At 42.5% G+C, this 26,856-nt stretch overlaps 1 protein-coding gene and 1 long non-coding RNA gene across 2 annotated transcripts; one reads left to right on the forward strand and one right to left on the reverse strand.

Moving 5' to 3' along the window:
- LOC113445339 (fatty acyl-CoA hydrolase precursor, medium chain-like) lies at nt 1–26,856 on the forward strand. Its single transcript, XM_026714460.2, has 13 exons — nt 1–89; nt 4,022–4,226; nt 6,582–6,711; nt 8,999–9,132; nt 10,690–10,843; nt 12,654–12,758; nt 13,560–13,667; nt 15,499–15,639; nt 16,520–16,600; nt 23,942–24,089; nt 25,673–25,822; nt 26,417–26,489; nt 26,594–26,856. The coding sequence occupies exons 1-13, from the start codon at nt 26–28 to the stop codon at nt 26,778–26,780; spliced, it is 1,680 nt and encodes a 559-aa protein (XP_026570245.1). The 5' UTR covers nt 1–25; the 3' UTR covers nt 26,781–26,856.
- On the reverse strand, nt 23,953–26,260 carry LOC148124810 (uncharacterized). The gene is made up of 2 exons (XR_015744895.1): nt 26,211–26,260; nt 23,953–24,122 (listed from the first exon to the last, which is right to left on the reverse strand). It is a non-coding gene; the product is annotated as an uncharacterized LOC148124810 (long non-coding RNA).

Consider the following 26,856-nt stretch of genomic DNA (forward strand, 5'->3'; position numbering starts at 1 on the left):
GAGAAGCGAGTGGATTTCAGCAGAGATGAAGTGCTGGCTGTTTGGGATCGTGATTGAAAGCTTGTTGGTTGCTGGAATAACAACTGAGGGTAAATGGAACTTCTTTTGCTGATCATGAATAAATGTAGAAAAGTCCTTTTCAGGGGATGTAAAGGAGCACAAGGCGTTTGGTGTCATGACTTTCCTCTTTTTCTCTTTTGAAACTTCTGTCAAGACATATCTAACTAATATTTGTTCCTTTCCTGATCGCAGCTTTCTGCTGAAAAGTCCTCTGTTTCCAGCTTTTATTTTAAGACAGGCCTTCTCTAAATACTGTAGATTTGAATGCAGCATTTGCTTCCTGTGCAGCCTGAATCCATCTTGTGAATTTATGCAGTTTGCTAATAATAACCAAACTCGTTAAATAAAAGTTAAGCAAGATTAATAGGCACCTTCTTCCATTAGTAGATATTCTTGTTGGGAACCTTTAGAAAGACAAAAGTTATGAAATTTGCTTATAAAAGTAAATTTATAGTCTGTCCAACTCTCAGCAAAGTTTTTTGGTATGTTGTATTGCAACTGTAGAATTGTATTTCCAGGGTCAGCTAAGAAAGGGAAAGCCTGTAAATCACCATTCGTTGTTACTATTTCTTGCGGGCAGGGGAACAGACTTTCCGGACATAGAACCTTTGTGGAGGTTCTGTTTATTGTTATTGTTATTAGAATTGATCATCTTTCTTTCTATGAATCTGAGTTAATTTTTTTTTAAGAAGTTCAGAAACATCCCGTTACAGGTAGACTATCTGAAACAGAAGCAACATTTCTGAGACAAGTGGGAAAGTGTATAGTCATGTTTACAATACGAAGATGTAGTGGAGAGGGCCAAGGGCATGTTACTTATTTACAGGGAGGTGGACTCATCTGGCTGAACAAAAAGTGGGTGTTGGAAACAGATTTCTTCACAACCAAGTCCTGTCACAATTTATATTTCATGCTTCCTTTCATAAGGAATATTTGATATGCTGAACTGAAGGAAGGGAACATCATCACCCTTTTATTATTCTTTGAAACATTTATACCCCAAAGTTCAGTAAACAGGGGCACCATTGGCCCTGCCTCTCAAATGTTCAGAGAAGAACCAGCATCTCGGGAGGAGGAGCTGGGAGCACCATCTGCTTGTTGATGTATGATGGTTCACTCTGACAGGAATTACAAATTAACAATGTCAACTGCATATAAAGAAAATTTGTATAATAGCAATAGCACTTAGACTTATACACTGCTTTATAGTGCTTCACAGCCCTCTAAGCGGTTTACAGAGTCAGCCTATCGCCCCCAACAATCTGGGTTTACCTACCTCAGAAGGATGGAAGGCTGAGTCAACCTGGTGAGCCTGGTGAGATTTGAACTGCCAAATTGCAGTCAGCTGGCTGCATCAGAAGGAGCTTTCAGTAGTGCACTCTAACCACTGCGCCACCGAGGCTTGAGGTTGGCAAGGCTGTTTAAGGACAAATTGGCTAAATGCTGGAAGTGCCACCAGATACCTGGGTTATATTATCATATGTGGTGTACTTGCTCAAAAGTAAAAAAAAAATACTGGACAAAAATACATATATGGTTGAAAAAAATGATAAATCAACACATTGATTTAAAACCAGAAATAATTCTATTGGGGATTCTACCCAAAAAATACAGTAAGGAAAATGTGTATTCATGTATTAACCACTGCTATTATATTATATATTATATTTGCACAAAATTGGAAGAGTAAAATACCTACAGATGAGAATGTGATTAGGAAAATATTAGAATGTGCGGAAATGAAGAGATCAACCTTGACAAGGAGAAAGAGCAAACTGAATACTATACTACTATTGCAGCAATTCTTGCTTCCAATTCAGGACACAAGACCACAAAAGGTTGGAGAATACAGGCTTTATTTGCGCAAAGCGTTCAGAGCATTAACATGGCAAATTCTGAACCCCCAGCTCTTCCTGAGACAATATTTTTATACCCATTATGACCTCAGCGTCGACCTGGGCGTTACTACATTTTACCAAATAAGGACAATATTGCATACATTTCTATAAGGGAAGTATAAAGAGGAAATAACAAGTATATTTTTGATTATTCAGTTATCTTACACCATCAGTTATTTTCCATGTTCACCCTTGTTTACAGTAACATGGTTAGTTCAAGTTCCTGAGTTCAGCAATATTGTGGGTTTGCACAATGTTACGGGAAGCTGGGACCTTTGCTAAATATGACTAGTTGACCTATGCTAAAGAAAAAGTGCTTTATATGCTCTTTTTCAACTGCTTCACTACTATGGGATCTATTTTATCAATGGTTAAATAATAAAAATGGAAGTTAGAAATAGGGAAACAAAATAAAGAGGATAAGTTAAAAGACAGGTCAATATTATGACTAGTATGTTAAATGTTATGTTAATATTGTAGAATTAATATGTAGAATATTACATTAAAAATTGCAGAATCAATATTAATTTAATGAAGGATGTTGTAATTTTGATCATTGTTTAACAAAGATATTTGTATCCAGATAGTACACTGTTCAACTGAAGATGGAATGATTATATTAAAAATAAAAAATATATTTATTAAAAAAGCCATAGCCGGGCTTTTGGTTTTGACCAGACACAAATTCCTTTGGAATTTGAATGATCTAGAACACCAAGTTGAAGTTACTACTTGCTAACGGCAGAACTCTGAGTCTAACAGTGAAAAGCGCTTGGCAACCTGCTGGCTCATATTTAAGTGATCATCCAGTAGGATTCCAAGATCCCTCACAGTTAACGTTTTTGAATCAGATTTTGCCTAATCTGTACATGTACCTTTGGGGTTTTTTTCTGCCCAGGTGTAAAGTCTTGCTTTTCTCCATATTAAAATTCATGTTGTTGGGTAGGGCGCAGTGTTCAAGGCTGTCAAGATCTCTTTGGATCCTGAGTTTGTCTTCTGGGATGTTGGCTATTCCTGCGAGCTTAGTGTCATCTGCAAATTTGATGAGTCCCCCTTCTATTCTCTCATCTAAGTCTTTTATGAAGATATTGAAGAGTTTCAAAAAGAGTATTGAAAATAACAAAAGAAACTTTAAGGAATGGCGACTGCTGCTTAGATGTCCCTTTGAGAAGGCCAAAAGCCTGAAGGACTGGCTGTCAAAATGGCTGTTTATATCCACCCTGCCCCAGATTACCTTGGGGCAAGATACAGGGGAATGATTTGGCAGACTCCTGCCCTGCTCATCCTTGTGAGGGTCTTGGGTGCACCTGACGGGGGATTATGGATATGATACAAAATGGTGGGCCAGGTGACACTGGATTTGATTCAAACTAAAAATTATTTCCCGCCCCCACAAAGGAAATAAATAAAATTGCACCATTACCCTTGTTTGAAGTGATGTAGCTATAGAGCCACCAAGCTACCGTGGATGGTCAGTGGGAGCTTGGAGGTCACTTGCAGACACATTTGCCATTTCAAGATGTCATTGATGAATGTCTGGCAGAACAGATGATCAAACCGTTGTTTGAGCCTGTTTAACAGAATAAAGAGTTGGAAGAGATCTTGGAGGTCTTCTAGTCCAACCCCCTGCTGGCTGTTGGTTGGTTCTTTCCTTGACTACTTTCCATCCATTGCTTCTCGTCTTGCCTTCTGGTGCTTTGGAGGTTTAGCCATAGAGGAGACGTCACACATCTGAAAACTAAGAGACCCCAGCAGCAAAAAGCCATCCTGGAGGAAGTGCCTGTCCCACTCTGCCTTGCCAGCTTGCATCTCCACCTCATCTCCCAGTCTCTCCCCACATGAAGGGCAGCCCTTGGCCAGCACCAGTTCTCCAGTCTGGAGGAGAAGAAGGCTAGAGGTAGAAGTCCCGATTGCAGTAGCCATAGTAAAATGATGCTGAGAGGGGAAGTCACTCTGCTGTTGCAGTTCAACCTTTCACTGAGCAAATTAAAACACAGAAGGGAGTAGGAAGGTCATCCCTTGGTGTCTATTGCTTGTTGTCATATCTAGGCTTGAATTTTTAGGTGAAAGACAAGACCACCTGGAAGTGAACACCAAGTATGGACGTCTGAGAGGCAAACTGGCTGGCGTGGAGGGCGTAGACAAGCCTGTGAAGAGCTTTCTTGGAGTCCCATTTGCCAAATCCCCAACTGGATCCCTGAGATTTTCCTCACCACAACCAGCTGAACCCTGGAGCTATGTGAGAGACTGCACATCCCAACCCCCAATGTAAGGTCTTCCTTCAATGCTTGAATGGTTTCAAACTAATTTAAGTTATTAGGACTATGCTGAGCCCAGTTGGTATATCAGGGGTACATAATAATGGCAATCTTTGATGGAAATGTTGCTGGATTCGTTCCATTTCTCTCAGTTTTAAGCAGTGATTCATCGTCTTTTCAACAATAGAATACATTAAGTCCTTTACAGTGAGACATTGGAAAGATACAATCTCCACGACAGAGGTGGTATTCAGCAGGTTGTGACCAGTTCTGGAGAACTGGTAGCAGAAAGTTTGAGTAGTTTGGAGAAACGGCAAATACATTAATCTCCTTCCCCCCACAAGGCCCACCAAGCCACGTCCACAGAACCAGTAGTAAAAAAAATTGAATCCCACCACGGCTCCATGACACTTCATTATTCACTCATAGTTTATTCCTATTCTTTCTTCAAGTTTTTCCCCTTATGTTTAATTAAAAACAAGGGGGAAATGTGTAATTCGGTTTCTCCTCCAAGGATTCAGAGAGGATACCCTGAAGGATGAAGTCCATCCTTGTATTTCTCCTTCAACTTCCCCAGGCTCTGAAGCTGCCCTTCTCCAAGGTGAGAAAGGGGATATGGCAACCCTGCAGCATCTGGAGCCGAAGCAATGGAAGAACAACATGCATACTTCAAAAAACATCTGTTTATTAGAACGTTTTGATTGAGTAACAGAATATCAGAATAACAAGTTGGAAGGGACCTTGGAGGTCTTCTAGTCCAGCCCCTGCACAAGCAGGAGACTCATTACTATTCTGGACAAATGGCCACTCAGTCTCTTCTTAAAAAGTGCCAGTGTTGGAACACGCACAACTTTTGGAGGGAAACCATCCACCAGTTAATTTGTTCTCACTGTCATGAAATTCCTCCTTATTTCCAGGTTGCTTCTCTCCTTGATTAGTTTCCATCCGTTGCTGCTTCTCTTACCTTCTGGTGCTTTGGAAAACAGGTCGATTCCCCACCCCCCCTTCTTTGTGGCAGCCCCTCAAATATTGGAAAGCTGCTGTCATGCCACTCCCATCCTTTTTTTCACTAGACTTCACATACCCAATTCTTGCAACTGTTCTTCGTATGTTTTAGCTTCCAGTCCCCTAATCATTTTTGATGCTCTTCCCTGCACTCTTTCCAGAGTTTCAACATCTCTGTTATATTCTGGTGACCAAAACTGCACCTAGTTTTGGTCACTATAATATAAAACTCAGAGCACAATAAAGCATAAGGTAAGCGGAGATTTTTCCAAGCTGCCTTGCTTAGAAATAATGATTGGCTGCACTCAAAAAGGAGGAGCTGGAGGAAGCTTTGTGTACGGATTCCTCCACATTGGCATGTTCATCTGAGACCCACCAACCTCTGATCCAGTAAAACTGCATCCAAGTGCACCACAGAAACTGCCCCTTTGGGCAGAAAATGCAAGACAAGGAAGGATGACTTTAAAGTGCTCCAGGAGTCAGAGGGACATCGTGAAACCGCCCGAGAAGGAAGATGTGCCTGGTTGGATGCTGATGGCGAGAAATCTTAGAGATGCAACCTTACGCATGGCCCGATCTTTAATTCGCAACAGCAACGAAAGGCTAGTTGCTGTGCAGGTGGGGAAAGAGGGCGGGATACCCAAGTCCTTCTCTTTTGACATTTCCATCAAAGTTAATCTCTCCTTGACAAGCCTTAAGGAAATTGGAGGGTGGGTGGGTGTGTAAAAAAAAGCATAGCGTATTTCAAATACTGCACACTGAATGGAAAAATGACAGTGATGACAACATGTAAAAAGAAGTATGCAGTAGCTGCTCTTGTTTTACTGGCTCCCGAGGAAGCCAGCCGAGCCTTCTACCGATGTCAGGCCCTGGCTCTGTCTTACAAGGGACGCATTGCATTGCGGTATCCGTGGTTCACGCTGAGATGCTATCCAGGCAGGCAGCGGCCTCTGCTCTTTGGGCGTAAATGCATTCCTCTGCCTTTCAAAAAAGGGCTGGGGGGAGGGTGGGGTCTCAAAAACAAACAAATCTCCCCCAAGCCTTGTTTGAATGGCTTGGGATGGAAAGAATGGCGGAGCTATGAAGTTCAGCACTTGCCTGGCTGCGGGGGGGGGGGGAGCTGCCACCCAGAACCAGCTTTTCCGGTTCAGTCACTGGGAGCAGCACCAGAGCCTCGGGGAGTGGAGACCCTGGCCCGCCTGCAGAGATGCTGGCTTCTTGCCAGCAAAGTGGCTCAGTGCTCCCCCCTCAGGGGTGCTGCTGGGGTTGTGGGGGGAGGGTAGCAACTGCCTGCCAGGTTAACCCTTGAGATCCCAAAGCGCCCCTGATGCCGACAGGCACATTTCTGTCTATGCTCAAGGTGCCTGCAAGACCTGGGGTGGCTGGATGCTTTTAGGACGCTCATGAATGCAACGCTGTCCAACCTGACGGTGGCTGAAGATTGCCTCTACCTGAACATTTTCACCCCAGACACGGAGGCTAAGTTGCCTGTAGGTAAAATTCAGTTTCTTTTCTCTCTCTTAGCTGTTCTTTCACACCACACATTCCCTCAGGCATCTCACCCGAGGATTCAATCTAAGTCAGTCCCCGGGATGAGAGGTTTTGCCTTCCCAGCATTCAGACTTCAGGGCTTCAGGGCACTTCTCTCTCGCCTAGCAGACTGTGTGCTGTTCTCTGTGTGGTCTTTATAGTGCCTGGTTGTGTGTGGCTTTTTAGAGGTTGATTGGGGTGTGTTCATGGCTGGCTTTAAATCATTAGCTGCCATTTGCTTGTGCTGCCCAGCCTTTTAAGTACTTGACAGGCGGGTGGTACATCAGCACTCCTGTTGACTGACTGGCTTGTTTCCCAGGCTGGTCCAACAATCTCTGTAGCTGCAAAATTGAAAGTTTGTCCTTGTTCACTCACACTAAGCTACTAATGAGTTCAGATCTCCTTGTCTGACCCCATGCTTGTGTTCTTGCAATCTAGCGGTTAGCTTCCTCCCTGCTTTGGCCAAATGGGCCTGGGGGCAATCCACACCGGGGATTTGGTAGATTACATTGTAAGTGCCTCCTGCCTCCGAGCAATCTTTACAATGCATAATTTGTCCTCCTATGGTAGCCTCTGGGCTGTGTGTGATGCCCACTTGCAGGCGCGCTCTACAGCTTCCAAAGTGTCTTTGATTAAGGCAGGGTGTGCCATATGGCTGGTTTTGTACCTTGTTTCTTCCTTTCTCCCCCCACTGTGCTTTGCAGACATCTCGTGACCAATGATTGTGGGTATCCATTCTGCTTGAACTGTTTGTTCACTTCAGTACCTGCTCTCCAGCTGTTTGGCTTGCTGGGTATACAGTGGGTTCTCTACAGGGGTGGGATTCGGCAGGTTCTGACCAGTTCTGGAGAGCCGGTAGCGGAAATTTTGAGGAGTTCCGAGAACCAGCATAAATCCCACCTCTGACAGGAGATTTTACAGTCTCCTTCCCCTGCCACGCCCACCAAGCCACGCCCACAGAACCGGTAGTAAAAAAAATTGAATCCCGCCACTGGTTCTCTAGTAAAGTTTTGTAGAATTCTCTACAAAAAGGACCCTTGCATAGGTCTTTGGGGGTTCGAGGTATTGTAAAATGCACTGAATACTATATTTCTGCAGCCGATCATCTGCCAGTCTGTTTGCACAATTTATTTGCATGGTCAGTTAAGTTTTGCAATGCCTTCCTTTATGCAAGCTTGGGGTGATATGTAGACCCCAGCCAGGATGAATGAAGAAAACTCTGTGTGTGTGTGTGTGTGTGTGTGTGTGTGTGTGTGTGTGTGTGTGTGTGTGTGTGTGTAGTAGGATATGCAATTAATAGTATTTCTAAGTCCACGTCACAAAATTTCTTTAGTCTAGTGACATTTTTATGCCACTGGTTGTTAATATAAAAGCAGATATATCCTCCTTTCTTTTTACTGGACATTTCTGCAATTCTATCTGCTCTTTGAATCTGAAAACGTGCGATTCACAAGTGACTCTCATTAATTGAATTGTTCAGTCACATTTCAGTGAAGCAGAGGGATGCTGAGTTGGAAAACTCTGGGTTGTTCCTATTTAAAAGGAGCAGTATGAAGAATAAAATTAAGGGGAAGAATCTGATTTGTTACAATTTTTCCAAAATTCCCCCTTTTGTGTTATATACATATGCAAGATTTATCAGAGGAGAGCTCATATTTTTCATTTTTTCAAAGCAGAATTCTTTTCCTGTTTCTTAGGGAAAGGAAGAAAAGAGAAGAAAAGGAGAAAAGAGATAGATTAACAGAGTTGGAAGGGACCGTGTAGGTCATCTAGTCCAACCCTCCCCTGCCCAAGAAGGAGAGCCTACACCATTTCTGACAAATGGCAGTCCAATCTCTTCTTTTAAAAAAACATTGTGTATTTTCCTTTTATTATACATCACATTTCCAGTTTTGCAGCATCAGTGTACTGGCTATATCAAGTCCTTTTTAGACATACATCATATCACACTTCAACCTCTTCTTGAAAGCCTCCAGTGATGCAGCTCCCACGACTTCCAAATTTCCTCCCCATCTTGCTCTGCTGGCCAGGAAAACCAAGGTGGGATTGATTAGAGCGCTTACATTTCACAGGCCGTGTCTGCCTCCCTTCCAACTCTCTTATTCTCTTATTCCCATTAAACATAGGTTTTCTAATTAAATAACTAACCCATTCATCAATTGAATGTGGGCACAGAGAGGAAACAATTAAATTTTTTTGCCAAATCAATAGTTTCAGCGATGGTCATTTTTTTGATCTATTTTCTAGGTGATGGTTTGGCTTCATGGAGGTGGCCTGGTCAATGGCGGGGCTTCACTTTATGACGGATCGGCCTTGTCTGCTTATGGAAATGTGGTGGTAGTCGTGCTTCAGTACCGGCTGGGGATTCTTGGATTCCTCAGGTAAAATAAGTTGCAAGAGCCTAAGAAAACATCCCAAACCGCATCCATTTTAGCCCCTTTCCTGTACTCGGGCACAGGCAGCTTAGCTGACTTTTATCTTTTGTAAATGCCTGCAGAATAAAGCTCGTAACAAGTCATTCCAAAGCACCTGTCTATCCCACCATTAATCTACTGACAACAAAGGCAGCTTTCAGAAACATCCCATGATTGGCCTCTGGGGACATACCTGAAAACTGCCGAAAGCAGAATGGTGGTTTAGAGCTTGGAAAACAGCCATTTGGAATTTAGAACCTGTGCATAACCCCATTTGCCTGTTTTATTTTGATGTCTTTTTATATCATTGTGGTTTTAGTATATGAAATGAAATTTACTGCATGAATGATTTTGTGGTCTCTAATATTTCAGTTATTCTTATTTAAGCCATCCTGGTCATGATTTGAAGAGAAGAGCATAAATCTATGTACATAAAAGAAAAATGTGGAAATTGGGAAAAAAACAAACACCGGGAGTGGTTTGCATAGACGAGCATGGTGAATAGAAAAGAGTGAGGAGAAAAGAGAGATTCTAATAGTCAGGAATCGATGTTCAGGAGGGAAGGAAAGCAGCCTGATGGAGCAAGGACTACATTTGGAACAAGATAAGTTGCAGGCTGTTGCCAAGAAAAGGGGAAGACAGCTTTCTTCTGAAGGCATTCCCTATATTTCTGTAGAAAACATTCAGAATTTCTGGTAGTCTTTTTCAGTTAACATTTTATTGAAAAGCCTGAGCTTTTTTACTGCATTTTAAATTTAATTCATGCCCTTTAATAAAATACGTTAGAAAATGCCCTTGTCAGGGCTGCCTGTACCAACTCCTAGGAAAGAAAAACCTTTGGCTTTACAGAATTGGAGAAAAGGTACTTTCGTTAGGAAAGAAATTAATACGGCTAAGTCAGGCAAGATCTGAAGCAAAAACATGCAAAGCCTCAAAATGAAACAAACCTAGAAACCTCGCCCCACCCCCCCTTTGTAGCTAGGCAACCAGAGTTCAACCCTAGTCCAGAAGATGTTTTGGGAAAGTCTCTGATTCAGCTGCGGTGTCGCTCCCTTCTGCATACCGAAGCTAGAGGAATTGGCCTTGAAGGTGATAAGCAAAGTCCCGGCTGGCTGTTGAGCGACTTTGGAAAAAGAAATCGTGTGTGATCCCAATTGTGATTGGAGCCCTTGGAGCAACACCACCTAAAGGGCTGCCTCGCTATTTGGAAATCCTGAATTTATCAGACTTGAATACCCTGATTCTACAAAAAAACACCCTGACTTGGAACAGCTCATATTCTCCGACATTACCTGAACGTTACCTAGGTCCTTGTTAGGACTCGAGCTGTTGAGCTACCAACCAGCCCCAAAGGCTGTGAATCTCACTAAAGATTAACAACAACAACAACAATCATCATCATCATCAAATCCGTTAGGCATTAAGAGGTGTTCCCCCCTCCATCCCTTCCTCAATATTATAACTAGTAGAGAAATGCCCAGAACCCTTTTCCTGACTGGCTACTCTGAGCTCTTCTTCTTTCAGCACTGGCTCCCAAGAAGCCCCTGGAAACTGGGGGCTCCTGGACCAAGTAGCAGCCCTCCAATGGGTTCAGGAAAACATTGAGGCTTTTGGAGGAGACCCCTCCTGTGTGACCATATTTGGAGAGTCCGCTGGAGGATTCAGCGTAGGGGCTCAGGTGGGTACATGGTGTCACAAGCAGCTGAAAGACCTTTGACAGAGCGCATGCCATCAATTCCTTCTTTTGGGCCGTGGACATTCAGAGTTGGTTTGAAAGCTTTTTGCAACTTAGGGGGGTTACAGATCCGGTAAGAGACTGCCCTCCAGGCATCCTTATCTCATCAGAAGCTCTGCTTCTGTTTAATTTTCTGTTTAATTTTCTTGTGTCCTTTACTGCTTGATCTCCAGCTTCCTTTCCTCTTTGCTTTAAAGCTTTTGATACCTCTTGGTTAAGGCCTGCCTCTGATGCTTTTTATTCAAATCAATAAGCTGTACAGATACAGATTACAATTAATAATAAGATTAATAAGGTACAGATTAGGTGACATCTGGCTTAACAGCAGTAACTGTGAGAGGGATCTTGGAGTCCTAGTGGACAATCACTTAAATGTGACCCCCAAAGAGTGAGGCAGTAATCAAAAAAGCCAGTGCAATCAATCCTAGATCACATTAACAGAGGGATAGAATCAGGTTCACATGAAGTGCCAGTACCATTTAAGAAAGCCTTGGTAAGACCTCTCTTGGAATACTGCATCCAGTGTTGGTCACCATATTATAAAAAAAGATTGATTTGGGGGCTGGAGGCTAAAATATATGGAGAAGGGTTGCAGGAATTGGGTATGTCTAGTCTAGGGGAAAGGAGGACAGGCTGTCAGTCTTCATAAATTTGAGAGGCTGCCACAAAGACCAGGGAGTCAACCTGTCCTCCAAAGCAGGACCAGAAGTAACAAGTGGAAGATCATTAAAGAAAGATCCAATCCAAGATTCTCTAATGAGAAATTTTCTGACAGTGGGGACAATTAACCAATGGAACTGCTTGCCTCCAGAAGTTGTGGTGCTCCATCCCTGGAGAGTTTTAAGAGGAGACTGGACAGCCATTTGTCCAGAGTGGTGCAGGGTGTCCTGCTTGTGCAGGAGGTTGGACTAGGGGACCTCCAAAGGTCCTTCCGACTCTGTTACTCTGGTCGATTAAGTTGATTTTAAGATTTTACCAGTTTTACTCATTTATGCCTCCATCCTATGAGGTGGGTTCTAGTACATGAATGGATAAACACCAATAAGTCCCTGTGCTCAGGATTGCTTCATAACTGGCTGGGCTTGCACAACATAAGTGACCTGAGCGCGAAGCTAGCCTGACTCCTGCAGGACGCAGGACTCCACGTTAACCACAGGCGATAGGTTAAACCACACAAACTCTAAGCAGGCTTAAAACTAAACAAGCTTAGGATGTTGAGGATGCAGCTGCTTCTTCATTGATTAAGCCCATTGTGCAAATTAAAACCATCAGAGAAAACTCTGGGGAGGGACTGGAGGGTAGAAGGTTTCTGATCAGCCGCAAGCAACCCATACACTGAATTGGTGGTTTGGCAAACTGAAGACCACCCCTTTTTCAAAAATCTGAACATCGAAGCAGATATTGAAATGTTCTTGAATGACAAAGACTCTTGTGGCACATGGAGGTGTGCCTTGTTTTTTTTACCCAAGCAACTCTACTCTTTAAACCAACTCTGGCCAAACCACAGGATTGAAGTTTAGGAAAACTTCTCTATCTATGGACAATAACAGGATTTTTAAAAGGCACACCACCTCACAGATGTCTATGCCCAATTCCATTGGCCCCTACCCCTAGGCACCACAGTTGCAGAGATGATCTGCATTTTTAATGTTCTCCAAGTTCCTTGTTGAAGAGAAGTTTGATATATTATTATTAAGGCCCTTTCAAAAAGTGATGGAATATTTTGTCCTTTTTTGCCTGTCTGTGTGGGTAGATTTTATCTCCTTTGTCCAAGGGTTTGTTTCACAGAGCGATCTCTGAGAGTGGAAGTGTCCTGCTCCCCGGCATCTTCATCCAGCATCCAGAAATCCTTGCTCAAGTAAGTAACCGTTGTCTGAGAACTGCATGCTGGTATCCCAATATCCACCTGCCTTTTTTTTTACTGTAAATAAAAGCAGTAGCAATAGCCATAGCCCTTAGGCTTATATACCACTTCGCAGTGCTTTCCACCCCTCTCTAAGCAGTTTGCAGCCTCTTGCCCCCAACAATCTGAGCCCTCATTTTACCCCCTTCAGAAGGACAGAAGGTTGAGTCAACCTTAAGCCTGGTGAGATTCAAACTGCCAAATTGCAGGCAGCCAGTAGTCAGCAGAAGTAGCCTGCAGTACTGCACTCTAACCACAGCGCCACCAAGGCCCAAAGCGAGCCATGGAACTGTTAAATCTGGGAAAGATGATCAGGCATATGTCAAATAGCCATCAAAATGGTTTGGGTTCAAGGAGTAGATTGGTCCAAAAGGACAAATCCAGACCACACCTCCATCGCCTGTGCCTGTGAATCTCCGGCATTTTGATTGCTGCCCAGCTGCCAGGGGGGCCTCAGCCTCTCCCGACATCCCTGGAAGCAGAGGGACACACCCTGCTCGCATGAGACCCAGCAGTGATGACAAGGGGGGAGGGTTTGTCACTTTTTAGGAACACCCCCTTCCCCAGATGTACCCTCTCGATATGCAGTCAAGGAGGTCAGGTCCTGCTTTTGTAGAAGTTCAAGTTACTGGATATGGAAGTTCAGAAAAGGCAAAATCTGAATTAAATTCTGCAAGTAGGGCCATAGCCTTGTATCCCCGTTTCATCAGTGTAAATTGTACCTCATTTATATTACATATTTTTTCCACCTTGAAGAAAGTGGCATCTGCTGCCAACTGTGATCCTACTAGTCCTGCCATGCTGCTCTGCTTACGGAACAAGACAGAAGGAGAACTAAAGTCACTGGTTTCCAGGTTGCCCCCGGTAAGAAATGGAAGGTGTTCAACTGTGAATCTTCAATTCTACTGACAGGATATTCATCCAAATTGAAAGCAGCCCTCAAGATCATAGAATACAAATATAAGGACCTGCGTCAGCTCCCTTCTCAGGAAGGCAAGACTCTTGAAAGGAGTTCCCAAGTAACGTTTGCTGAGAGAAGGGATTGCAGAGAAGTCAGGTGGAGTCTGAAGATTCCCACACAAAGCATTAAGCTAATTTCCCCTGTTCAACCCTCACCTAGAGCCCCATGTCCACCAGTAGCTAATACGGTGCTGCAAAGGTGTTATGAGAACTCCTAGGCGGGTTGGTGATAACAGGTCATCCTCGGGGCACCGTGGCCTTAACAGATAACAGATAATCAGAGTTGGAAGGGACCTTGTCGGTCATCTAGTCCAACCCACCGCCCAAGTGGGATACCCTACACCATTTCTGACAAATGGCAGTCTAATTTCTTCTTGAAAGTCTCAACTGATGGTGCTCCCACAACCTCCGAGGGCAACTTCTGTTCCATGGGTTGATTGTTCTCACTGTCCGAAAGTTTCTCCTTATTTCCAGGTTGAATCTCTCCTTGTTCAGTTTCCATTATTCCTTGTCTGGCCTACAGGCGCTTTAGACAATAGCTTGTCCCCTTCCTCCTCCCTGTGGCAGCCCTCAAATATTGCAAGATGCTATCATGTCTCCCCTGGTCCTTCTCTTCTTCTTGGGTAAGAGGCTGGGACTGGCTGGGGGGAATCCATCCTGATGGCCCAGTCCCCCTCCCCAATTCCCATGAGGTTACAGCAAAAGCCAAAGCAGTCCAAGCAATTGGCCCCAAGAAGCGTCTCCCCTCCCCTTCAGAAGGGCAGCGTTCTGGCAGGAACCTGACAGCAACCCCCAGAATCTGCTAAGAAAGCTGCTTGCTTGCTCGAACCCTTAAGTTAGACTTAACTCTCAGGAGCCAGGTGGCTGCTGTTGATCTTCCGGTTGATCCTTCCCAGCGTGGCCCTTCTCGTCTTCCAAGGGTCCCTTGATCCATCACTGCTGTACACAAGCCCAGTCTTCCTTCTCTTCTCTTTCCTCCCATCACTTCAGCATTACAGGCTTCTCTGGAAAGCCAGGATTTTACCTCATGTGTTCCAAATAGGTTGGTCAGCAGAGCCTGATCATTTGTGTCTCGAGTGAAAACTTTAGATGGATTTGTTCAGCTATCCATTGATTCGTTTTCTTGGCTATGCGCTGTATTCTCAGCCCTTTTCAGTATCACCATTCAAAAGCATCAATACCTTTTCTATCTCAGTCAGCGCGAGATGGGCTAGCCTGCAGCATTCAGAGCCTGCCGATCACTCTATAATAATTGCTTACTAAACTTCTATGCTGCCCAGATCTTAATAACCCTGATGGCTCATCACAGTCAAAGACTTTAAATAAAATAAAAATAAAAGATAATGAAAGCTGCAGAAAGAATCCCCCTTTCTTTTAAGACAAGTTTTGGGTCCCAGAAGATCAGCTTGTGCCACATCTCTGCACCCCCTTCGAGCAAGAATCCTGATCCCCTGAGAGAGAGAGAGAGAGAGAGAGAGAGAGAGCAGGAGAGAGAGAGGCAGAGTCAAAGGCAACATGAGGCCGGGATGGGGTCACCACTCTGTAGCTTTCGGCTGGATTGTTTTAATCTGCACAGAGACAGGCCGGCAGGCATAGATGGGTTGATTTTTTCTTATTTCTTAACCGCCCATCTCCCTCAGAGATTGCAGGTTTAATTTTCTTAATTTTTGTTGAGCCTCAAAGTAAACATTTCTGTACCTTTCCAGATTCGCATTAGTGTAACTTCTTTTCCCAGGAACTTCACTTTATTCCTGCAGTTGTTGATGGAGAATTCATTCTAAAAGCCCCAGAGGAACTGTTGGCCTCCAAGGAGCTTCATGCCGTCCCATATTTAATTGGAGTGAATAATAATGAATATGGATGGCTTATCTACAGTGTAAGTTGTTTGTGATTCATGAAAAAAAAACCATGAAAGGAGTGCTGAAGTGCTGAAAAATATTGAAAAATAACAAAATGCTGGTGTAGCTGAATATAATTTATTCTGGGAGTGGCTGTCCAGGTTGTCTAAGGATTGGGCAGGTGCTGTTCTTGTTCGTTTCTAGAAGGGGGAACGGTGGTGACACTGGATGCTAAGCCTCCTGGAAAGGATTTGGCCAGGGGTCCAAGAGGTGATGGGGAGGAGAAGGCGGATCTTTTACACCCTACACAGGGTATCCAGACCACAGGGTTGACTGATAGATTGAGTCGGATTTACAACGTCCAGCAAAGACGACCTGATAGAAGTAGAGTCCAAATGAAAACGAGTCCATGTTTCAGGTTCCAGAACCACAACACATACACTGCAATTCTTGCCAGCTGTTTCCTTTATTGCCCCTCACCCATAGACAGAAATCTTGCCGAACTAAAGCGGACAATTTGCACTCCTATATTCTGGGAACCGCCCAGCAGGAGCCACCGTCACCCTCTTTCTCACGCACAGATTGCAGGATCCAAGTGCCTTGCCTTTGGCTCCCCCCGTCCTGGGGATCTGCACAACCTTCCACCCACCACCGTGTCTACAAAGAAAAAACCAAATGGGGAACATGGTGGGGAAAGGAGGAGGGCAGGGGATACACAGCACATGGGAAAATCATCCCCACGCTTGTTTATAAACTGTTTTTATAGGAATAGTTTTAAGTGCTTATTGCACTGTGACAAAATATGTTTTAATTCATTTATGCCTACTTACACAATAGCAGCTCAGTTCTTATAGTTTTTTATAATTTGTGCATCCTTAAGTTCAGTTGAAATTCTGAAATGTCTTTTTTGGATTTCAGTTGGCAAAAAATTCTTCCGATATAGATGGCATGGATCGGGAAAGGATCGCAGCAGAGATGCAGCCACTCACCTCTAACTGGGTATCAGACAAACCAGTTTCTACCTCCCTCGCGACTCACTTTGTGTGGAATGTTGGTTGATGCGCTGTAAGTGGCTTGATGAGAAAGCTGAAGCTGCTGACCCTTCAGGCAGCCAGGAGGGCCCAGCCGGCCCTTCTCAACCCCTGCTGGCCGGTTTGGCCTGGTCGCCATTATCCTGCTTTCCTGTTGTTAGTTTTGCTCTTCATTACTTCTTTTGAAGCTGAGTTAAACAGGAATGGCTTGGCAAGATGGGAAGCCATGAAAGTCCAATGAATTAAAAGGTGGATTTTGTGGGATGAAGAGAAATGACTCTTTTGTGGAAGATCTCAAGGGGGGATTGCAGACCAGCTGTGAGTTTCAGCTACGATGTCTATTTTATATTTTTTTTCCTTGTTGATTAGTTGATGTTTTTGAACATTTTTATTCTAATTAGAGTACTTAAACAGGGGTGTCAAACTCAAGGCCTCTGGACCGGATCCAGCCCCCGGGCTGTTTAGATCTGGGACCATCCTGGAAACAATAAAGGACCAGCTCGCGGTGCTTCTGCCAGCCAAAATGGGCTGCGGCCTCCCGCAGCACTCTTCCAGCCCAAAGTCCAAGTCGCAGCCTTGGGCAGCCTCCGGCCAGTAGCGAGTCTGTCTTTGGGATTCTGGCCCAGAGCAGAGATGGGATTCAGCAGTCCAGGGTGGCTGAAGGATCTTACTGGCTGCCCAAGGAGATTACAGGGCTGTTAGCACATTTCAAATTAGAAGCAGGCTGCAATATATTAACATAATTTATTAACTATATTAATATTTAACATATTAAATATATGTTAATATATTAATATATTAAAATAATCGTTAAAAAGGCAGACGGTTGGGAGAATGCCACAGACTGCTCATAAGAAGCTACAAAAATTTAAAACAAAAATCCGCTGTTTTCCCAATCCTTGTATCATTTCTGTGTCACATCTGAAGACTTTCTATGTTCTGCCTAATATTGGAATCAGGAACTTGGTCCCTGTTTTTACTCACCTTCTTCCAATATTGGTAAACAGCCAATCAGACCCACCCTGGGCTGCATTTGGCAAGCTGACTGTGCCTGGCGTGCTCGAGGGGCACAATGGATTTCAGGAATTCTACCGTCACCTTCTATCAGCCAGGCTTCTGCACTGGAAACCGACATCCATACATTTTCTCATCCATACGTGCACTTCTGCAGAAGGTGGCTAATCCCATTCCTTTTAACCGGACCTTAAGAAATGTTTAGCTTTAAGAATAAAAATCAGAAATCAAAATAAAACCATGCTGTGATATGGCAATGAAGGCTGTGACTAATCTCTAAGCTTTGTGGGAAATTGCATGATGATCAAAGGCTTCTGAATGTCCCCCGCTTCGCCATTTGACTGCCGTGGGAGACAGCAGCGACCGTGACATGGTTTGATGTTTGCTTTCCTCCTTGACTTTGCCTGTGGAAGCACCTGCCTGTGTTGTGGTTTGCCAGCAGGAGGTGCGGACGGCTGAGGTCTCAGAGAATGAGGACTCAGGCGAGGGGCCTGCGTGTGAGGCAGGGATGGGGCCAGGACCATCAGGGAGTGGAGCGCTGCCTTAGAGATTGTGGAGGCTGGCAGCAGTAATGAAGAGGTCCCTGAGGAGCCTGTACCCAGTGCGCGCAAGGCTGCTCAAAGGAAAGAGCAGCTGCAGAAGCATGGGAGACTCAGGGGTAAGGCTGCAAGGTGATGGCCCCTCCCTTTAAGGGATAAAAGCCAGCTGAGAAACTGGAGTTCTTTGCAGGAAGCAAAGAAGTTTTTGCACTTCAGGTCTTGTGGACATTTGGACTATCCTGATTTGTGTTTGGAGACTTTTTGTGTTTGAAATATTTCTGAGTAACTTTATCTAGTGTTCTTGGCAGCCTTGCACAACCTTGGCAAGGCTTGTTCTTATCTGGGACAATTAGTTTTTTTAAAAAAAAAATATTTGGGTTTTCACAAAAACAAAATACAAATAAAACATCTTTTTTTGAAAATAGCATGGTCCCATTTTCATGCTCATTTTTATGTTCTATCTTATTACTGTTTTATATTTTCTACATAGTTTTTGCCCTCTTTTAATTTTCTCAAGTTTATTTTAATTATCTCATCTCAATTCAAATCATTATATTTATACTTTGTCTGTCCTGTTGCAATTTCATATTATCTTTTCTCATTAAACAAATTTTCCCCTGTAGTTACTAATTGGAGTATGACATCTTTATATCTTTTAATTTTATCCATTCAAACTCTTATTTAAGTTTCAATGTATACCTTTAAAATTATAGCATTCAATATAATACATAACTTCCAATCGAATTCTGCTTGGTACATTCTTAAAATACACATTATATTCTTAAAAAGAAAAGATTATATATATATATGTAAATAAAACACACATTCCAATTCAATTTTATCATTAATATTCATTAAAATCTTAACATCTTTAACATTTCTTTTCAATTAAATATCATACTTCCTTGGGAACACCTATAAACTTTCCATAATTAATTTTTTCCATATTGCTCACTTATATATTTTTTATAAATAAATAATAATTAAAATGTTCCCATCCTTTCCTAATTTAATTATCTCATTCACTTTAATTCATTTATTTCTTAACAAACATTCCACTACATTAAAGTGAATATTTTATCATTTTAGTCATATTTTCTAAAATTGTTTCTATTTGTAATATAACAATGCTATCTTATGCACCTTTCAGAATCCCTTTTACAATTAAATTTTCACCCATTATCTCTAAACAGGCTTATGGTTTCAGTCCTTATATCTTTTCCCTGTTTCTCTATATCTTGTTTCTGTCTTTTATAACTTCTTTTCCTTACCTTCTTCCCCCTCTTCTCTCCCTCCCCTTTTTACCCCCTCATCTCTCTACTTCTAATTCTCTCATCTGTAATCCCTTCTTCTATTGCTTTCTAATATTATGCTTATCTTTCAAACTCTTCTTCTTTTTGGTTATTTTTTTCTAGTCTTAAACCTTCCACTCTCTTTCCCCACTTTCCTTTTTTCCCCTCACTTAAAATTATTTAGTCATTAAAGATGGCTTCTTCTTTGTCCCGATCTTCTTGTTCTGCAAGCGTTTCTTGTTGTTTCTCATAGTTCCAGATTTCCATTTCTAAGAATTGAAATACGAAGCCAAAAGAACCTCTCCCTTTTTGTGCATCCTCTTTCCACTTTTAAAGTTCCATTTTCAGTTCTTCTAAGAGTGATGCCATTTTAAACACTTTTAAACAACCACCCGATTAGTTTTAGTCATTTAGATGCAAAAACCCAAAATCACCAAGTGATCCAAATAATCCAAGGCTGTTTCTTCTTGCTTCTTTTTTCCACTTTCTCTTCCTGGGGTTCTGTTATTTTATTGCCAAGTTTCAGTTAGGATGTATCTTTGGGGAGTCTTGTCAAAGTTTCACTGTAAGTTCCTTTTAGTTACAGTTCCATTCCTTAGTTCCAGGCAGTCTCCTCCATTTTTCCAGATCCTATCCTTTTATTCTTTTTTTTCTCCTTTCTTGCTTTTAAAAACTTATCCAGAAATCCAGAATATCCAGAAATCTTTATTATCCCTTTGACTTTTATTTTCAGCTTAAATGCCTATTAATGTCAAAGTGGATTTTTTTTTCAATTTCTTGCTTAAGTCTCTTAGCTGTCAGTATATGAAAGGGAAGAAAAGAAAAACCTAATTATTTCCCTTTTTTCTCTCCTTCGCTGCTTCAAAATCTTCTTTGGGAACAATGGTATTTAAACTAAATTCCAGGGTACCTTACGTTGTTGCTTTTTCAGTTTAACCCAGTCGACCAAAACTTTCTTTTCTTATCTTCCTCCTGTACATTCTTTTCCAGTTCAGTTCTTCTTTGAGGTGGCGATTTCTGACTACCGCTGCAACCTCCTTCAGGAAAGGGAGTAATGGCCAGCTGGGGAAGAAAGATGGGGATCTCCTTGACCCTGCTGGTGGTCTCTCCCCTCTTCACCACCTCTATGGGGTGGCTTAGCCCTGAAACCAGCTGGCGAGGGGTGCTCTGGCGGCAAGCACAGATCGAAACCGCACACGATCACAGATTTCGGTCTGTCGCCAAAGAGACTCAAACCGGAAGCCAACAATTAGTTTTTCATAGCATTTTACTGTGAATGAACGGAATTCACAGAGAAGCACTAAAGAGGTCTTTCTTTGATCTCTGTTTGGTGTTTGCTTTGAACAAGGCTTGGGTCAGAACAGCTTGGTGACCATGAGACCAAGGGATTCTTCTGTGGTTGTAGAGCTGACTTTTACATCATTGTGACTTTGAACAGTTGCTAAACAAGGCAGTCAGTAAGCAAGGGCTATATGCATGGATTGTCATAAAGTTTTCAGTAATGAGAAATAAATGTAAAAGAAAATGGTTTAAATTATAATAAAAGTTTGTAAATAAAGGAAACAACAAAACAGAATAAGAGAGTTGGAAGGCTTCTAGTCCAACTCCTTCTCAAGTAGGACACCCAAGACCAGGGGTGTCAAACTCACATTGTCAGGGCAGCATCACGTGACATTATCGGGACTCCCCCCCCCTTCGTTAAACCACATGACGCATCCGGCCAGTGGTCCAGGAGTTTGACAGCTCTGCCCATTCTGTACAAATGGCTGCCCAGTTGCGGAGCACCCACAACTTCCAGAAGCAAGCTGATTGTTGATTGTTCACAGTGCCATGAAATTTCTCCTCCGTTCCAGGTTGCTTCTCTCCTTGATTAGTTTCCATCTGTTGCTTCTCGTCCTGCCTTCTGGTGCTTTGGAGAATAGCTTGACTCCTTCTTCTTTGGGGCAGCCCCTGAGATATTGGAAGACTGCCATCCTGTCGCCCCTGGTCCTCCTTTTTTACTAGACGTACCCACCGTTCTTCATATGTTTTAGCCTCTATGGCTGTTTTCTACACTCTATATCCTTCCTAACATATATTTGACTAATTCTCTCCCAGCATCTTCTTGTTGAGAGCTGAAAAATAGTTTTGATTGCTAATTGCTGCTGTATTACTTTCTGCAACAGAATTTAGGCCCATAATCTTACATATCCGGAGATTTTTAAAGACACTCTTTCTTTAACCCTTGATTATTAATTAGGTTAGGATGGCCGGGTTCACATAGGATGAAAGAGGGTCAAACAAACCACGCTGGCATGGGGAATGAGATTTGTTGGTGAAAGAATAGAATATAGAATAGTGTCAGCCTCCAAGAATCCTTCTTCTTCTTGTCTTTCTAGCTGCCATAGAAATGGGGGTTGGGGGGTTGGGAAGAATAATTGGGCTTTGTGGGGGGAAGAGTGCTGGAGGTTTAAGTTGGTGAAATGTTAAAGTTGGAGTGGTTTCCTGACTATGCTTACTTACTTACTGCGCAGATGTGGCCCTTTATCCGTCTACACCAAGGTCAACCGTCCTGGCCTGCCAGATGTCTGAAACACCACCTCAAGATGCCCCACATATACACCTCAGATTGGATGGCCAGTTTGAACTATTGGGGGTGGGAACATGGGATAACTTTCTATATGTGATTTTTGCGCCTAATGCCTCAGATCTTGTATTTCTTCTGATGCTGCCACTTTAATTTCCAGTAAAAGTCCTTTTCTCTATAACCATGGAGTCTAAAGTTTTCTTTCTTGGATTTTTGAATCCAAGATTTTAATATCCACCTGATATTATACAAAATCTGAGGAAATAGGCCTAGAATAGAATAGAATTCTTTATTGGCCAAGTGTAATTGGACACACAAGTAATTTGTCTGGGTGCAAATCCTCTCAGTGTACATAAAATAAAAGATACATTTATCAAGAGTCAAGTATCATAAGGTACAACACTTAATGATAGTCATAGGGTACAATAAGAATCAAATCATATTAATAAATAGTCAATAAAAATCATTACAATACAAGCAACAAGTTACAGTCATATAGTCATAAGTGGGAGGGGTGGGTGAAAGGAAGGATGGGAGGATTAATAGTAATAGTAGTGCAGATTTTGTAATAGTTGAACAGTGTTGAGGGAATCATTTGTTTAGCAGAGTGATGGCATTCGGGGAAAAACTCCCCTTGTGTCTAGTTGTTCTGGTGTGCAGCTCTATAGCGTCGTTTTGAGGGAAGGAGTCGAAACAGTTTATGTCCAGGATGTGAGGGGTCTGTAGATATTTTCACAGCCCTCTTTTTGACTCGTGCAGGATACAGGTCCTCCATGGAAGGCAGGTGGGTAGTAATTGTTTTTTCTGCAGCCCTAATTATTCTCTGAAGTCTGTGTCTGACGTATGTCTGTCTTGTTAGGTTGCAGAATCAAACGAGACAGTTATAGAGGTGCAGATGACAGATTCAATAATTCCTTGGGCAGTTTGAGCTTTCTGAGTTGGTGCAGAAAGAACGTTCTTTGTTGTGCTTTTTTAATGACATTTTTTTTGATGTTAGGTATCCATTTTAGGTCTTATGATATGACAGAACCTAGAAATTTGAAGGTCTCTACTGTTGATACTGTGTTGTCTAGTATTGTAAGAGGTAGTATTAGGGTTTCTTCTAAAGTCTACCACCATTTCTACGGTTTTGTGTGTGTTCAGTTCCAGATTGTTCCAGTTACACTACAAGGCAAGTTGTTCAACCTCCTGTCTGTATGCGGATTTGTCGTTGTCTCGAATGAGACCAATCACTGTTGTATCATCTGCGAACTTCAGTATTTTAACAGATGGATCATTTGAGTCATTGATATATAGAGAGAAGAGAAGTGGAGAAAGCACACAGCCTTGTGGGGGCGGGGAGGGCTGTGCAGGTATCAGATGTGATTCTGCCTAGCTTCACCCGCTGCTTCCTGTCTGTTAGGAAGCTTATGATCCACTTACAAGTGTGTTCAGGTACCACTAGTTGGTTTAGTTTAGTTAAAAGAATGTCTGGAATGATGGTATTGAATGCAGAACTGAAGTCTACAAAGAGGACCCTTGCGTAGGTATTTGTACTCTGCACTATATCCTACAAGGTGTTGTAGGATATAGTGCAGAGCCATATTAACAGCATCATCTGTCGATCTATTTGCTTGGTATGCAAACTGCATGGGATCTAACAGCAGATCCGTGGTGGTTTTCAGGTGGGACAGCACAAGCCTTTCAAAGGTCTTCATAACTACAGATGTTAGAGCAACTGGTGTGTAGTCATTCAGTTCCCTGATGGAGGCCTTCTTTGGCACTGGGATGATAGTAGAGCGTTTGAAGCAAGAAGGAACATAGCCCATCTCTGGTGATGAAAGTTAATTAGTGTTAATGAAGTGCCAAAAAGCAAAACAACGGTCAGTGTCTCAACGTATATATTTATTTCTTGGCAGAATTACCCTCCTGAGATTATGCAGATGATATTGGATAAGTATTTGGAAGCCACTGAAGACCCTATAGAGTTACGCAGTCAGTTTCAAAAACTGATGGAAGATGCCATCTTTGTCGTGCCTTCTCTTCAAACCGCAAGATACCACAGAGGTGAGTTCATCTACAAAGTCATAGTTTTTTTTCCTAGAATAGAAATAGAGCAGAATAGAGCAAAGGTGAATTTAATGTCAAGAAAGGATTTGTATAAAGCCCCATTGGGCCCTGTACTATATTTTCCCAGTAGATATTGGAAAACCAAGCAATGATCAGTTCTTGGTCTGCCGGTTATAAAATCAACCTCTTCATCTGTGGAGATATTTTTGGTCTCCAGTCAGTTCCAAAGTGTTCCGATATAATTTGTTGATTATATGCAATAAACTAATGGAATAATAGTTTCCCAGGTTGATCATGGAGCCTTTTTTATAAATAGGTGTAATAATTGACAAAAGCCTAATTTCTTAGACTGACCAAAGAGGAATCAGCTATGGTCCCAGTGAGGGCTGCAAGAATTGGTGTCCACCAATCAATGTTAGTTTTAGATATTTTGGAAGGGTGGAGGCCTCTCTTGCTGTTTTATGATTTTTAAGTCTACTTCTAATTGGTTTTTTCCCTCTGATTGCAAATGGTAACCAGGAGGCTCAATTCAGAATTTTTGTCTGCTTTTTGTGGCAAAAATAACTTAAAAATACATTTCCCAACTAACTTGAAAGGGTTACAAAAAATAGACTATTCTTGTCATTTTTGTCATTTTAGCTATCTTATGAGAAGCATTTTGCCATTTCAGCTAGAACCAGTACAAACAGAAATTAGCAGCAGTTTGGAACTTGATCCTTTTCAGGTGTCAACTTTATTTTTTCTGTTGCAATAAATCAGGAAGGGGAAAAAAAAACACTATTCTGCCCCTGAAGGGAGATGAGCCAAGCTAGGAAGGACGTTTTGGTGCTCATAATTCTTCTCCAGACCAGAAGAAATTCCAAGTCAAGGAAGTACAAAGGGCACTTAGTCCTTGATAAACTAATCTGCTTTTGCAGGTCTGGAAAAAAGCAACTAGAAATGTGGATGCTTCTCTCAGTTGCAGAAAAACACTTTGGCCATAAAATACCACTTAAAACAAATATTCTTTTTAATAAGGTGAATCAATCCTGGTCATAGCTGACTAAATCAAAGCCAAAGTTCTAGAGCTCATTGTGTGGAGACTGAGTGGGAAAGTGGGAAAGAGAATCCATTCCACCTTAGCCAGATCCCCCTGAATTGCCTCTGGCTAATTTGGAAGCCTAGATCCAAGGAGGACTTCTCTTGCTTAGTTTAGAGGCATAAAGATTTAGAACAACTGCTCGAACTGGGGAAGAAGAACTTTCGCTGAGCATCATCGCAAAACAGAAAGCAATGATGATCATACAGACCGGTGCAGCATCGCTTGTATCCTGCCCAGTGAGGCTGGCATGGCATGTTCAGACATGGGCTTCTTAAAATTATTTCTGGACAGGCATCCGTCTTTCTGGCTACTGGAAAATTCTTCCAAGACAACCCTCATTCCCTATTTCTATATATATTGTGTTTTAATTTAACTTGCGTAACCTTCTGTTAATGCAGGATCTCAGCTGTCGTGTTCCTTGTCTCCACTGAACACACGTCCCACGGCTCCTGTGTCTACACAGCTGTAACGCTTTCTCTGCCTCTCATCTTTTTCATAGATTCTGCTGCTCCGGTCTACTTCTATGAGTTCCAGCATCGCCCCATAGCATTCAGAGACAAGAAGCCAGATTTTGTGAAGGCAGACCATGGTGATGAACTCGGCTTTGTATTTGGGGGACCATTCCTGAGAAGCAGCACAATCACATTTAGTAAGCCCTGAAACAACTGAATGGAAATCCAGATCAAATCTTGTCCAGATCAGGCCACTTACGAGGGGTTTGCAGATCAGCTTTCGTTTGATTCTATTCAGACCAGTGATTGACAGTTTAACTGCAGCTTGTTAATAAGCCATTTGGACCCAGGTGTTTATGGCTGGCGAAAGAACTAGGAGAACTTTGCATGGATTTAGCAAGATTCTGTCTTAACTAGTCAGGTGGCTCAAATCAATGATCTTGTTTCACAAACTGAAGACCTATTGGGGGACCCTGGAGATTCTACTTTTGCATGACAACAAGGCTGTTGGCCCAAAAATAACATCCCATCAGATGATCAGGCCAAGAGTCCCCCACCCCCCAACCCTGCCCAGCAGTTCCTAACTCAGGCGGCTTGTCAGTGTCCCCAAAGTCTCAGGTTCACTTCATGGGAAAGTCTCAGGTTCACTTCATAGGAAATCTATCATGGGATAGATGGGAGTTGCTGGTGAACTTTCTCCATAAATAGGTTGAAATCCTTTTAAAGCCATTAAATTCTAATTAGATTGTGCATGGCGTGACTAAGTATTTTCTCTTGTGTGCTCTGCACAGGTGAAGCTACAGAGGAGGAGAAACGGCTTAGCAGAACAATCATGAAATACTGGAGCAACTTTGCCCGTAACGGGTGAGAGTTTGGCTATTTTGAAACACTGAATTTTGATGGCTGAGTTAAGTGATGACAGTTACGCTAAAGGCAAACCTCTGAATTCTTGACTCTGCTATTTCCAGGAACCCAAATGGTGAAGGTCTGGTGGAATGGCCGCAGTATGGTCTGCATGAAGAGTATCTCGAATTAAACTTGGAACAAAGGAAATCAGAGAAACTGAGAAACAGCTATGTGGACTTTTGGTTAAAGACCCTGCCTGAAAAAATAAAAACAATAATTGAAGAAGAGAAAACACACCCAGAGCTGTAAAATTCTTGAGATGTGTACAGCACCAGTCTTGTCTGGACTAAACAGTACAGCTTATTAAACAAAAATTGTTCACACA

The sequence above is a fragment of the Pseudonaja textilis genome, chromosome 11 (genome assembly GCF_049901715.1).
Source record: "Pseudonaja textilis isolate UNSWEBS1 chromosome 11, rPseTex1.2, whole genome shotgun sequence".
In the NCBI taxonomy this organism is placed as follows: Eukaryota; Metazoa; Chordata; class Lepidosauria; order Squamata; family Elapidae; genus Pseudonaja; species Pseudonaja textilis.

Excerpts from the sequence above, each read along its gene's own strand:
- LOC113445339 (XM_026714460.2), top strand. The coding sequence starts at position 26 with ATGAAGTGCTGGCTGTTTGGGATCGTGATTGAAAGCTTGTTGGTTGCT. Across the intron at positions 24,090-25,672 it reads AACCGCAAGATACCACAGAG|ATTCTGCTGCTCCGGTCTAC; the intron begins GTGAGTTCATCT and ends TCTTTTTCATAG. Across the intron at positions 26,490-26,593 it reads AGCAACTTTGCCCGTAACGG|GAACCCAAATGGTGAAGGTC; the intron begins GTGAGAGTTTGG and ends TGCTATTTCCAG.